Source organism: Amblyraja radiata, chromosome 13 (assembly GCF_010909765.2).
Source record: "Amblyraja radiata isolate CabotCenter1 chromosome 13, sAmbRad1.1.pri, whole genome shotgun sequence".
Classification (NCBI taxonomy): domain Eukaryota; kingdom Metazoa; phylum Chordata; class Chondrichthyes; order Rajiformes; family Rajidae; genus Amblyraja; species Amblyraja radiata.
In genome coordinates this window covers 14443761-14457261 of record NC_045968.1, presented here as the reverse complement: position 1 = coordinate 14457261, position 13501 = coordinate 14443761, and the positions used below count along the sequence as shown (strand labels likewise).

Sequence of the window (13501 nt, the reverse complement as noted above, 5' to 3'; positions counted from 1 at the left end):
GTGCACGCCACACGAAAGAAGAAGAATTGATGATACAACTGCAGATGGTCGTAGCGTAATGAATTCTGAAGTGTATAGATGCATCCTATCTGCTTAAATGCCTCAAAACTCATTGGCCGGCAGTTCATTCTACAGCAAGACAATGATCCCAAACATACTGCTAAAGCAACAAGGGAATTTTTCAAAGCTAAAAAATGGTCAATTCTTGAGTGGCCAAGTCAATTACTCGATCTGAACCCAATTGAGCATGCTTTTTATATGCTAAAGAGAAAACTGAAGGGGACTAGCCCCCAAAACAAGAATAAGCTCAAGATGGCTGCAATACAGGCCTGGCAGAGCATCACCAGAGAAGACACCCAGCAACTGGTAATGTACATGTTTCGCAGACTTCAAGCAGTCATTGCATGCAAAGGATATGCAACAAAATACTAAACATGACTACTTTCATTTACATGCCATGATCATATTGAATGGCGGTGCAGACTCGAAGGGCCGAATGGCCTACTCATGCACCTATTTTCTATGTTTCTATGACATTGCTGTGTCCCAAACATTATGGTGCCCTGAAATGGGGGGGACTATGTATAAACACTGCTGTAATTTCTCCATGGTGAAACCAAAATGTATAAAAATGGCCCTTTATTAAAATCTGACAATGTGCACTTTAACCACATGTGATTTTTACTATTACAAATCTCAAATTATGGAGTACAGAGGCAAATAAATAAATGATGGGTCTTTGTCCCAAACAGTATTAGAAGACAATTAGCATTATCAGTTTCATCATCACCACCGTTTAATACTATCCTATTTTAATAATTCTAGCTTTCTCCTGCTTGCTACACTCATTCTAAAGAAGGTACCTGTCACAAATAGCCTATCCACATCCCCCCAAGATGCTGCCTTCCCCTCTGAGACAGTCTGGCACTTTGAAGGTAGACAAATATGCTGGAGAAACTCAGTGGGTGAGGCAGCATCTATGGAGCGAAGGAATAAGTGACATTTCGGGTCGAGGATTTTTCTCCAAGAAGGGTCTCGACCCGAAACATCACCTATTCTTTCGCTCCAGTCTGGCACTTTGTGTCTTTTGTGTAGGAAGGAACTGCAGGTGCTGGTTTATACCAAAGATAGACACAAAGTGTTGGAGCAACTCAGCGGGTCAGGTAGCATCTCTGGAGAAAAGGAACAGGTGACGTTTTGGATCGGAACCCTTCTTCAGACTCATTTTTGTCTTTTAAATGTTGTAGTAGTACCTGCCACAACTACCTCCTCTGGCAGTTCGGTCCATATACCCGCCACCCTCTGTGTGAAAAAGTTGTCACTCCGGTTCCGATTAAATCTTCCCCCCCCCTCCCCTCTTCACCTTAAACTATCTCCTCTGGTTCTTGATCCCCTTACTCTGTGCATTCAAGTCGTCAAGTCAAGAGAGTTAATTGTCACCTTTTCTATTCCCCACATGATTTTATGCACACCACTCGTCTTTGCTACAGAATGATCCTGTTAGTGCGTTAAAGTATCAATAAGTGCCCATGCTGCTGAGAATTCATTCATTTACCAATAATATGAAAAGCCGTATTTATTCAAGTCTACTAGTCAGACTGCATCAGTACATCCAATCAATGTCCAAAACTCCAACAATAATTATTCAACAAAAAGTTTTCATTTTCACTTTCATTTACTTAGAATCATTTCTTGCAGGTACATAGAAAAATAGGTGCAGGGGTAGGCCATTTGGCCCTTCGAGCCAGCACCACCATTCAATATGATCATGGCTGATCATCTAAAATCAGTACCCCGTTCCTGCTTTTTCCCCATTCCCTTATTTCCTTTATAGACAATAGACAAAAGATGCAGGACTAGGCCATTCGGCCCTTCAAGCCAGCACCACCATTTAATGTGATCATGGCTGATCATCCACAATCAGTACCCCGTTCCTGCCGTCGCCCCAGATTTCCTGACTCCGCTATCTTCAAGAGCCCTATCTAGCTCTCTCTTGAAAGTATCCAGAGAACTGGCCTCCACCGCCCTCCGAGGCAGAGAATTCCACAGACTCACAACTCTCCGTGTGAAAAAGTGTTTCCTCGTCTCCGTTCTAAATGGCTTACCCCTTATTCTTAAACTGTGGCCCCTGGTTCTGGACTTCCCCCAACATCGGGAAAATGTTTCCTGCCTCTAGCATGTCCAAACCCTTAAGGGGCTGTCCCACTTGCCAATTTTTTTCAGCGACTGCCGGCATCATTGACTAACGTATCAGGTCACCGAAAAATTTGTGGCGTGACACGGCATGATGGCGTATTGACGCGCGGTGTTTTTTCAAGTGTCGCAACATTTTTTTGTCGCCGCGTTCAAAATCTTTTGGCGACACTGATATGACGCCGGCAGTCGCCGAAAAAAAAAATTCGCCAAATGGGACAGGCCCTTTAATAATCTTATAAGTTTCAATAAGGTCCCCTCTCATTCTTCTAAATTCCAGAGTATACAAGCCCAACTGCTCCATTCTCTCAGCATATGACAGTCCCACCCCATTGGGAATTAACCTTGTGAACCTACGCTGCACTCCCTCAATAGCAAATATGTCCTTTCTCAAATTTGGAGACCATAACAGCACACAATACTCCAGGTGTGGTCTCACTAGGAACCTGTACCACTGCAGTAGCCCCAAGATCTAATTCACTCCATCCTAACTAGCGGGGTGGAAGCACAGAACCTGTGACAGATTTGAAAGGCACTAGAAATGTTGTGTGCTCCCATTTACAGTGGAGTCAGAGCATAATCCAGTTTTAGTTAAGGAGACTGCACTTTTGAGGGCAACCAACCCCCACAGTTCTTGCATGGTAAGCACTCCCCACTCTTAACGTGCAGTAAATGAGGCTGCAGGAAAACTATTAAAACCGAGTGCATCATGTAACGTCAATCTGCTATCCGTGCCTGCATTTCACAGCAACTTCGAGCTGGTTTATTCCAAGGCCCGAGGAAGACCTGTGTGAGATGAGAGACTCGCACCAGCGGCCGGGCCCAGCCAGCAGCTCACAGAGACCCGGTCCAACCGGGAACTAACGCAGCACCATTGCAGGAGCCTGCAATCCCCACTTACTTACCTCTCTCAGCACACGGGGCAACAACCTGAAATGCAGCTCGGCCGCGACCACGCGTGCCCGAGCCCGCGTGCACGCGCGTCAGTAGGCAATAGTTAGTTGCAAAGTAAATATTCTTGCCTCCCCTCTTCCCCGGGCAATTAGAGAAAATAACCCGAGGTCATATGGGTGAACATAACAGCTGAACTATTATCAATCATTTGAATGCCGGTACAATTCGCCGTTCACGTGCAAGGTCACACTGACATTTTGCCTTTCCTCAATATACCACCGAGCTCTGCTAAAATAAATCACCTACTCGGGTGTCCAGTTGCACAAACTAGACCAACACTAGTGAAAACTGGTGAATGACCAACACTGATTCGCCACAGTTAGTTTTATGACCCTACCTGCTTCCTTCCTGGTAATATTTTCACTTGGACAAGTGCAGCTTTAAATTGAGTAACTTTATGAATGGTGACAACTACATGTCATAATGCCACGGCCTCGTGTGGCCCATTTGAACTGTTTTTATTGGATGACGGTCTTTTTATTTACTATTTACAGCATGTTTTGTAATTTCAACAGGCTAAATATATGATAAAATATATGATAAAACATGAGTTTTACTAAAGTGTCTACGGGCAAAATAGGGGAAACGCAAAGGAAATCTTTTTCACTTCTGTTTACAAATTAACTAGGGCTTTATACTTTCAAGAGGGTTCTGTATAAACAGTGCCTCCACCCCAATGCCTTTACAATCTGTTAGTTATTTCAATTACAAAATTTGATTTATGGACGAAAGTGATGCACTTACAGAATAGTGAAAGGCTTGGATAGAGTGGATGTGGAGGGGATGTTTCCGGGGTCACAGCCTCAGAATTAAATGACGTTCCTTTAGGAAGGAGATGAGGAAGAATTTCCATAGTTAGTGGGTGGTGAATCTGTGGAATTCATTGCCATCGAGGGCTGTGGAGGCTGCCAATGGATATTTTTAAGGCAGGGACAGATAGTACAGGTGTCAGGGGTTATGGAGAGAAGGCAGGAGAATGGGGTTAAGAGGGAGAGATAGATCAGCCACGATTGAACGGTGGAGTTGACGGTGGGCTGAATGGCCTAATTTCTGCTCCTATCACTTATGAGTTTACAAACTTTAAAACTTGTGAATGAGCGAGTTAGGTCAGGGTTCGGTTGCTAAGATTCATGTAGCACGGAACCAGGCCATTCGGCCCAACTCGTCCATGCCGACCAAGATGCCCCATCTAACCTAGTGCCATATGTCCGAGTTTGGCCCTTATCCCTCTAAACCTCTCCTATTGTCCAACTTTCTTTTAGGTGCTCGTTTACACCAAAAATACACAAATTGCTGGAGCAACTCAGCGGGTCAGGCAGCATCTCTGGAGAACATGGATAGGTAATGTTTTGGGTTGGGACTCTTCATCAGACTGACTGTAGTAGGGGAGGAGAAAGCTGGGCAAGAGGCGGGGGCTGGACAAAGCACTGGTAGATGAATACTGGTGAGGGGGATTTTACAAAAGAATTCATATAAGTGCTATCAAATCCTATTGCTTTTTCTCAGGGTAACCAATTTGTTCGGAAAGATATAGGTTATTAGTATATAAGTTATAATGTTCTTTGATCCACACTCCATACCAGTTGGTGGCGGTAATGCACTGAAAAGTTGTTTGCCAACCGCCAAAAAAAACTACATAGAAGAAGAAGAGGGCAGGTGAGGGGGGATGATTAATAGATGGGTGAACAAAGGCTAGAGACGAAAAGGAGACAAAGAGTATTAGAGCAGTAGAGGAGGGAGAGGTATCGATCCAAATATTAATACTATCCTGCTTTAATCATGCTAGCTTTCTCACCCCTTCTACAATCAGTCTAAAGAAGGGTTCCGATCCGAAACATAGCCTATCCGTGTCCTCCAGAAACAATGCCTGACCTGCTGAGTTAGTCTGGTGCTTTGTTTTTTTTTGTTGTCGGTTAAATGTTAGAAACTTAGAAAATAGGTGCAGGAGTAGGCCATTCGGCCCTTCGAGCCTGCACCGCCATTCAATATGATCATGGCTGATCATCCAACTCAGTATCCTGTACCTGCCTCCTCTCCATACCCCCCGATCCCTTTAGCCACAAGGGCCACATCTAACTCCCTCTTAAATATAGCCAATGAACTGGCCTCAACTACCTTCTGTGGCAGAGAATTCCAGAGATTCACCACTCTCTGTGTGAAAAATGTTTTCCTCATCTCGGTCCTAAAAGATTTCCCCCTTATCCTTAAACTGTGACCTGTGTTATAGTACCTTCCTCAATTACCTTCTCTGGCACTCGTTCCATGCACCCACCACCCTCTGTGTGATGTAGTTTACAGTTAAACCTTTCCCCCGCTCACCTTATATCTATGTTCTTGATTCCCCTACTCTGGGGGCTAAAAGTCTGTGTTTAAACATAGAAAATAGGTGCAGGAGTAAGGCCATACAGCCCTTCGAGCCAGCACCGCCATTCAATATGGTAATGGCTGATCATCCACAATCTGTACCCCGCTCCTGCTTTTCCCCTTAGCTAAGTCTAACTCTCTCTTGAAAACATCCAGTGAATTGGCCTCCACTGCCTTCTGTGGCAGAGAATTCCACAGATTCACAACTCTCTGGATGACAACGTTTTTCCTCATCTCAGTTTACCCAATCTATCCTCCTCATGATTTTGTACACCTCTCACAAGATCACCCCTCATCCTCCAAGGAATAAAGTCCTGGCCTGCTCAACCTCTCCCTGCAGTTTATGACCCTCACGTCCTGCCAACATCCTCGTAAATTATATCTCTCTCCAGCTTAATGGCTTGGCATCATGTTATTTTACTGGCTCAGAGGAACAGAAGGGTGTGGAGGCCAAGTCAGTGGACATATTTAAGGCAGACAGGGAGAGATGCGGGTGTCAGGGTTTTGGGGAGACGGCGGGAGAATGGGGTGAGGAGGGAGAGATAGATCGGCCATGATTGAATGGCGGAGTAGCCTTGATGGGCCGAATGGCCTAATTCCGTTCCCCATCAGTGATGAACACGCGCGGTTAAGTACCTCCTGTCCACACGGGCCGGCGCTGTGCTGTGCGGACTGGGGTGTTCAGGGGACCAGCCGCTCAATAGACGACGAGGGCCACTGACCGGCTCTCGGCTGCCCCGCAGGCCAGGCCGCTGCCCCGCAGCGCGTCACGTGACGGGCGCGGTTGCCCCGCAGCAAAGATCTTATAGCGGGGCAAGATAGGCTACTCCTGCGAAATGCAATGGACTGACGTGTAGTACGCTATGGAGGGGATCATGGGCATTTTTCCACGCCCATTTTAGTAACCTGAGCCTACCTGACCCGACCCGACTCGCATTGTAATCAATGTTGTGGGGCAACAGTTTGTGTGGGTTAGATTCATAAATCTGTCAGTTCATACTTCTTGTCAACAATAACATTTGATTCTGGAAATTGTCTTTTTTAATGTTTTTTAAATCATTTCTTTTTAAATGGTTCACAAGCAGTGTTTGAGTTGATTTTGTAGTAACCGGAACCGCTATAGGATCTTTGCCCCGCAGCCCGTCACGTAATGGGCGCGGTCACCTCCAAGTTGCGTCACGTGGGCCGTCGCCGCTGCCCCGCAGTGCGTCACGTGGACCCTACATACTGTTGCCCCGCCCCTAGATCACGTGGGACCCTCCGGTTGCCCCGCTGTGGATCACGTGGGTCGCACCGCTTGCCCCGCAATGGATCATGTGGCCCATTGCGATGGCCAAGTAGTAATCCAGGTGGAGCCACCCCCCCCCCCCCCCGTAGTAATCACGTGGTGAGCGCGATTGTCCCGCAGCACGACACGTAGGGCTCAGCGCTGTTGCCCCGCAGCGCGTCACGTGGGGCACGGCGCCGTTGCCCCGCAGCCCGGAGATCACGTGCTGGCGGCGGGGGGGCGTGTTTGCCCCGCAGCGCGTCACGTGTGCGGGCGCCGTTGCCCCGCAGTCGCCATGGCGACGGCGCGCGACGCGGGAGCCGTTGGTGGAGCCGGATCCCGGAGCAACGGCCGGCGGAGCGCGAGCGAGCGAGCGAGCGGGGAGGGGCGGGGCCATGGGGCGGGCCCGGCGTCCATCGCTCCGCCCGCCCGCCCGCCCGGCATCGCCGCCGCAGCACCGGCCGCTGAGGCACCGGCTGCCCGCGGGCCCGGCCCCAAGGTAGGTGGCTCCAGCCAGCGGGGATATGTGGGATCCCCTCCTCCCACCCGCGGTCGCAGCGGTGAACAACCTGATGGAGGAGGGCAGTACAGGTGGGGATGGAGCGGGCAAAATGGCGGTGGGTGGGTGGATGCCTCCTCATCTCCCCTTCCCTCCCTTCCCGTACCGGCACGGTGCACCGTGACCAGGGGGGACGCAGCACAGTAAAGTACCCGGGGAAATGAGCGCGACAGGCGAGAAGGGATTGGAATACCCTACCAGCCAGCATCAGAGATGTCCAAAACATCAACACATGCAAAGATGCAACTCCAAAAGCATCTCCATCTCGACCAGCACGTCCACCACCATCATAGTGCTGAGTGATGCTCTACCTAGAGCTTTTCAGCGTACTACATCCAGATCCAGATGCAGAAGGAGTTTCGGGGTCGAGACCCTTCTTCAGACTCTCGATCCCGAAACTTCTCTCCAGAGATGCCGCCTGTCCCACTGAGTTACTCGAGCATATTGTGTCTAAATGTTCAAGAAGGAACTGCAGATGCTGGAAGGTCGAAGGTACACAAAAATGCTGGAGAAACTCAGCGGGTGCAGCAGCATATATGGAGCGAAGGAAATAGGCGACGTTTCGGGCCGAAACAGACCTATTGTGTCTAAATACCTGGATCAGTGATGCCTGGCATCAGATCTGTGGTGGGAAAGCAGCTTCTGCATGTTCCTTCTTACACATCTGTGGTGAGAAGGTTACTGGAGGGGATGCTGACACACAATACATAAATGTAAACACAAAATGAATGAATAAATACGTTTATTGGACAAGTATTCACTGTAGATCAGTGCATGCTCCTTTAACATAGTGACCTCACCACTACTAACCACTCCCCATTGTCTCTTGTATAATTGTAGCTTCCCCACCTCCAGCTCGCTCTCTAGCTCCAGTGATGATCACGGACAGCTAGGGCATAGTGTGTGTAGTGCCTTTAATAAAGTTATGTAGTAAAAGACTTTGTGTGTCAAGTAAGTCCTTTTACATTCACATACAAGGAATTTGCCTTGGTGCTCCGCCCGCAAGTGACAACATGACATACGGTGACAGTTAGGAATGACACGTAAAACATTGATAATAATGTCAGTCTGAAGAAATGGCCTCGACCCGAAACGGTCACCCATTCCTTCTCTCCAGAGACGCCGCCAGTCCCGCTGAGATACTCCTAATTCCGTTCCCATCAGTGATGAACACGCGCGGTTAAGTACCTCCTGTCCACACGGGCCGGCGCTGTGCTGTGCAGACTGGGGTGTTCAGGGGACCAGCCGCTCAATAGACGACGAGGGCCACTGACCGGCTCTCGGCTGCCCCGCAGGCCAGGCCGCTGCCCCGCAGCGCGTCACGTGACGGGCGCGGTTGCCCCGCAGCAAAGATCTTATAGCGGAGCAAGATAGGCTACTCCTGCGAAATGCAATGGGCTGACGTGTAGTACGCTGTGGAGGGGATCATGGGCATTTTTCCACGCCCATTTTAGTAACCTGAGCCTACCTGACCCGACCCGACTCGCATTGTAATCAATGTTGTGGGGCAACAGTTTGTGTGGGTTAGATTCATAAATCTGTCAGTTCATACTTCTTGTCAACAATAACATTTGATTCTGGAAATTGTCTTTTTTAATGTTTTTTAAATCATTTCTTTTTAAATGGTTCACAAGCAGTGTTTGAGTTGATTTTGTAGTAACCGGAACCGCTATAGGATCTTTGCCCCGCAGCGCGTCACGTAATGGGCGCGGTCACCTCCAAGTTGCGTCACGTGGGCCGTCGCCGCTGCCCCGCAGTGCGTCACGTGGACCCTACATACTGTTGCCCCGCCCCTAGATCACGTGGGACCCTCCGGTTGCCCCGCTGTGGATCACGTGGGTCGCACCGCTTGCCCCGCAATGGATCATGTGGCCCATTGCGATGGCCAAGTAGTAATCCAGGTGGAGCCATCCGCGCCCCCCCCCCCCCCCGTAGTAATCACGTGGTGAGCGCGATTGTCCCGCAGCACGACACGTAGGGCTCAGCGCTGTTGCCCCGCAGCGCGTCACGTGGGGCACGGCGCCGTTGCCCCGCAGCCCGGAGATCACGTGGTGGCGGCGGGGGGGGCGTGTTTGCCCCGCAGCGCGTCACGTGTGCGGGCGCCGTTGCCCCGCAGTCGCCATGGCGACGGCGCGCGACGCGGGAGCCGTTGGTGGAGCCGGATCCCGGAGCAACGGCCGGCGGAGCGCGAGCGAGCGAGCGAGCGTGAGGGGCGGGGCCATGGGGCGGGCCCGGCGTCCATCGCTCCGCCCGCCCGCCCGCCCGGCATCGCCGCCGCAGCACCGGCCGCTGAGGCACCGGCTGCCCGCGGGCCCGGCCCCAAGGTAGGTGGCTCCAGCCAGCGGGGATATGTGGGATCCCCTCCTCCCACCCGCGGTCGCAGCGGTGAACAACCTGATGGAGGAGGGGGGAGGGGGGCAGTACAGGTGGGGGATGGAGCGGGCAAAATGGCGGTGGGGTGGGATGGTGTTGGGGCCGCTGGATGCCTCCTCATCTCCCCTTCCCGTACCGGCACGGTGCACCGTGACCAGGGGGACGCAGCACAGTAAAGTAACCGGGGAAATGAGCGCGGACAGCGAGAAGGGATTGGAATACCCTACCAGCCAGCATCAGAGATGTCCAAAACATCAACACATGCAAAGATGCAACTCCAAAAGCATCTCATCTCGACCAGCACGTCCACCACCATCATAGGCTGAGTGATGCTCTACCTAGAGCTTTTCAGCGTACTACATCCAGATCCAGATGCAGAAGGAGTTTCGGGGTCGAGACCCTTCTTCAGACTCTCGATCCCGAAACTTCTCTCCAGAGATGCCGCCTGTCCCACTGAGTTACTCGAGCATATTGTGTCTAAATGTTCAAGAAGGAACTGCAGATGCTGGAAGATCGAAGGTACACAAAATGCTGGAGAAACTCAGCGGGTGCAGCAGCATCTATGGAGCGAAGGAAAATAGGCGACGTTTCGGGCCGAAACAGACCTATTGTGTCTAAATACCTGGATCAGTGATGCCTGGCATCAGATCTGTGGTGGGAAAGCAGCTTCTGCATGTTCCTTCTTACACATCTGTGGTGAGAAGGTTATGGAGGGGATGCTGACACACAATACATAAATGTAAACACAAAATGAATGAATAAATACGTTTATTGGACAAGTATTCACTGTAGATCAGTGCATGCTCCTTTAACATAGTGACCTCACCACTACTAACCACTCCCATTGTCTCTTGTATAATTGTAGCTTCCCCACCTCCAGCTCGCTCTCTAGCTCCAGTGATGATCACGGACAGCTAGGGCATAGTGTGTGTAGTGCCTTTAATAAAGTTATGTAGTAAAAGACTTTGTGTGTCAAGTAAGTCCTTTTACATTCACATACAAGGAATTTGCCTTGTGCTCCGCCCGCAAGGTGACAACATGACATACGGTGACAGTTAGGAATGACACGTAAAACATTGATATAATGTCAGTCTGAAGAAATGGCCCTCGACCCGAAACGGTCACCCATTCCTTCTCTCCAGAGACGCCGCCAGTCCCGCTGAGATACTCCAGCATTTTGTGTCTACCTTCAGTTTAAACCAGCATCTGCAGTTCCTTCCTACACATGCTAAATGATGGGATGTACAAGCAGCTGGGGTGGCTCAGTGAGCTTGACATCTGTGATAGGAATGTGTAGGAAGAAATTGCAGATGCTGATTATACACCGAAAGATAGACAATTCTACTGATTGTACGCCTCCTTGTCACCTTCTCTTAGCTAACTTCTACATCTCCAGAGATGCAGCCTGCATCCACTGCTCTAGGTGTCAGCTGCTCTACATCGGTGAGACCAAGCGTAGGCTTGGCGATCGCTTCGCCCAGCACCTCCACTCGGTTCGCAACAACCAATCTGATCTCCCGGTGGCTCAGCACTTCAACTCCCCCTCCCATTCCGAATCCGACCTTTCTGTCCTGGGCCTCCTCCATGGCCAGAGTGAGGCCCACCGTAAATTGGGGGTGCAGCACCTCCATATTCGCGTGGGTAGTTTACACCCCAGCGGTATGAACATTGTCCTCCAATTTTAGGTAGTCCCTGCTTTCTCCTTCTTTCCCCTTCCCAGCTCTCCCACTGCTCACTGTCTCCCGCCTCTTCCTTTCTTCCTCCCGACCCCCCCCACCCCCACATCAGTCTGAAGAAGGGTCTCGACCCGAAACATCGCCTATTTCCTTCGCTCCATAGATGCTGCCTCACCCGCTGAGTTTCTCCAGCATTTTTGTCTACCGCTGAGTTACTCCAGCATTTTGTGTCTAAATACCTGGGAAAGCTATATCAGTGAGCCTGGCATCTGTGGTGGGAAAGCAGCATCTGTATGTTCCTTCTTACACATCTGTGGTGGGAAAGTTACTGGGGGGGATGAAGAAGGGTCTCGATCCGAAATGTCACTTATACCTTCTCTACAGAGATGCAGCCTGTCCTGTTGAGTTACTTCAGCATTTTGTGTCAGTGTAAACCAGCATCTGCAGTTCCTACCTACACAAATCTACTGATTGTATGCCTCCTTGCACCTTCCCCCAGCTAAATGAACCATTCTATATTTCCTTATCATCTTCTACTTTGATCTGTTGTTTTCACAACTTCCCTTACCCTTCTAGACCAGGTCTAGACTCCTTCTCCCCCGACTCTCAGTCTGAAGAAGGGGTCTGACCCGAAACGTTACCCGTTCCTTCTCTCCAGAGATGCTGCCTGACCCGCTGAGTTACTCCAGTACTTTGTGTCTATCTCCATGCACACAACCATGCTGACTATCCCATATCCTTCAGCATCCCCTCCTGTAACTTTCCCACCACAGATGTTCAAGAAGGAACTGCGGGCGCTGGTTTTCCACCACAGATAGACACAAAATGCTGGAGTAACTCAGCGGGTCAGACAGCATCTCTGGAGATGTAGAAGTTAGCTGAGGGAAGGTGACTAGGAGGCGTACAATCAGTAGAATTGTCTATCTTTCGGTGTATAACCAGCATCTGCAATTACTTCCTACACATTCCCACCACAGATGTCAAGCTCACTGATCCACCCCAGCTGCTTGTACATCCATCATTCAGCATGTGTAGGAAGAAAATGCAGATGCTGGTTTAAACCAAAGATAGACACAAAATGCTGGAGTAACTCAGCGGGACAGGCAGCATTTCTGAAGAAAAGGGCCGAGGGATCCAGTTTAGTTTAGAGATACAGCACGGAACCAGGCCCTTCTGCCCACGTCCACGCTGACCATCGATCGCCCATTCACACCCTAGTTCTATGTTATCCCACTTTCTCATTCACTCCCTACACACTAGGGAACAATTTACAGAAGGCCAACTAACTACGAACCCGCGCGTCTTTGGCATGTGGGACAAAACCCGAGCACACCCACGTGGTCACAAGGAGAACATGCAAACACCACACAACCAGCACCCGAGGTCAGGATTAAACCTAGGTCTCTGATACGGTGAGGCAGCGGCTCTACCAGCTGCGCCACTGTGTTGCCCATCAGTGGTTTAAGATCAGCACAATAACTATATTTGAGAAAGATTCCAAAGAAAGAAACATAGATCTATAAACTGTGGTAGGAAAGTTACTGGAGAGGATACTGAAGAATTAGATAGACATGTATTTGTCGTTGATTACAGAGTCAGCTTGGTGTTGTGCATGGGAGATCGTGTCTCATAAATTTGATTGCATTTTTTAATGAGGCTGACGACTGTTCTTATAATGGTGTATAAAATCATGAAAGAAATAGATAGGGTGAATGCACAGGTTTGTAGCTGGGGTAGGGGAATCGAGAACTTATTGGTTCAAAGGCATTGGTTTAAGTTGAGAAGGGAAAGATTTAATGGGAACTTGAGGGGCAGCTTTTTCACTCCAATTGGTCGATAAATGGAACAAGTTGCCAGAGGAAGTAATTGAAGCAGGTATCATTTAAAAGACACTTGGACAGGTAAATGGATAGAAAAGATTTAAAGGGATCTAGGCCAAACACGGGCAATTGGGACTGGCTTAAAAGGGACATCTTTTGGTCGGCATGGTTAAGTTGGGCCAAAGAGTCTCTTTCCATGCTGTATGACACCATGATTCACTGGAATTTAGAAGGATGAGAGGATTTCTTATAGAAACATATAACATTTTTAAGAGATTGGACACGCTAGATGCAG

At 49.5% G+C, this 13501-nt stretch overlaps 2 protein-coding genes across 6 annotated transcripts in view; one reads left to right on the top strand and one right to left on the bottom strand.

Annotated features, from left to right (window-relative positions):
• The window catches only part of mfn1 (mitofusin 1), a 43429-nt gene extending 34771 nt beyond the window's left edge, over positions 1 to 8658 (bottom strand). The window contains exons 1-2 of one of the 5 annotated variants that reach the window (XM_033031281.1): positions 8554 to 8647; positions 6148 to 6180 (exon numbers count right to left, since the gene is read on the bottom strand). The gene's annotated coding sequence lies outside the window, so the exon portion shown is untranslated. Of the gene's footprint in view, positions 1 to 3098; positions 3232 to 3484; positions 3505 to 6147; positions 6297 to 8525 lie in introns of those variants that run through there. The other 4 variants (XM_033031280.1, XM_033031279.1, XM_033031283.1 and 1 more) reach the window with 4 other exon arrangements.
• Positions 7074 to 13501, top strand: part of zmat3 (zinc finger matrin-type 3) — a 29111-nt gene continuing 22683 nt past the window's right edge. Inside the window, exon 1 of the mRNA XM_033032240.1 lies at positions 7074 to 7281. Within this exon, the coding sequence (XP_032888131.1) occupies positions 7074 to 7281 (208 nt within the window). The remainder of the gene's footprint in view (positions 7282 to 13501) is intronic.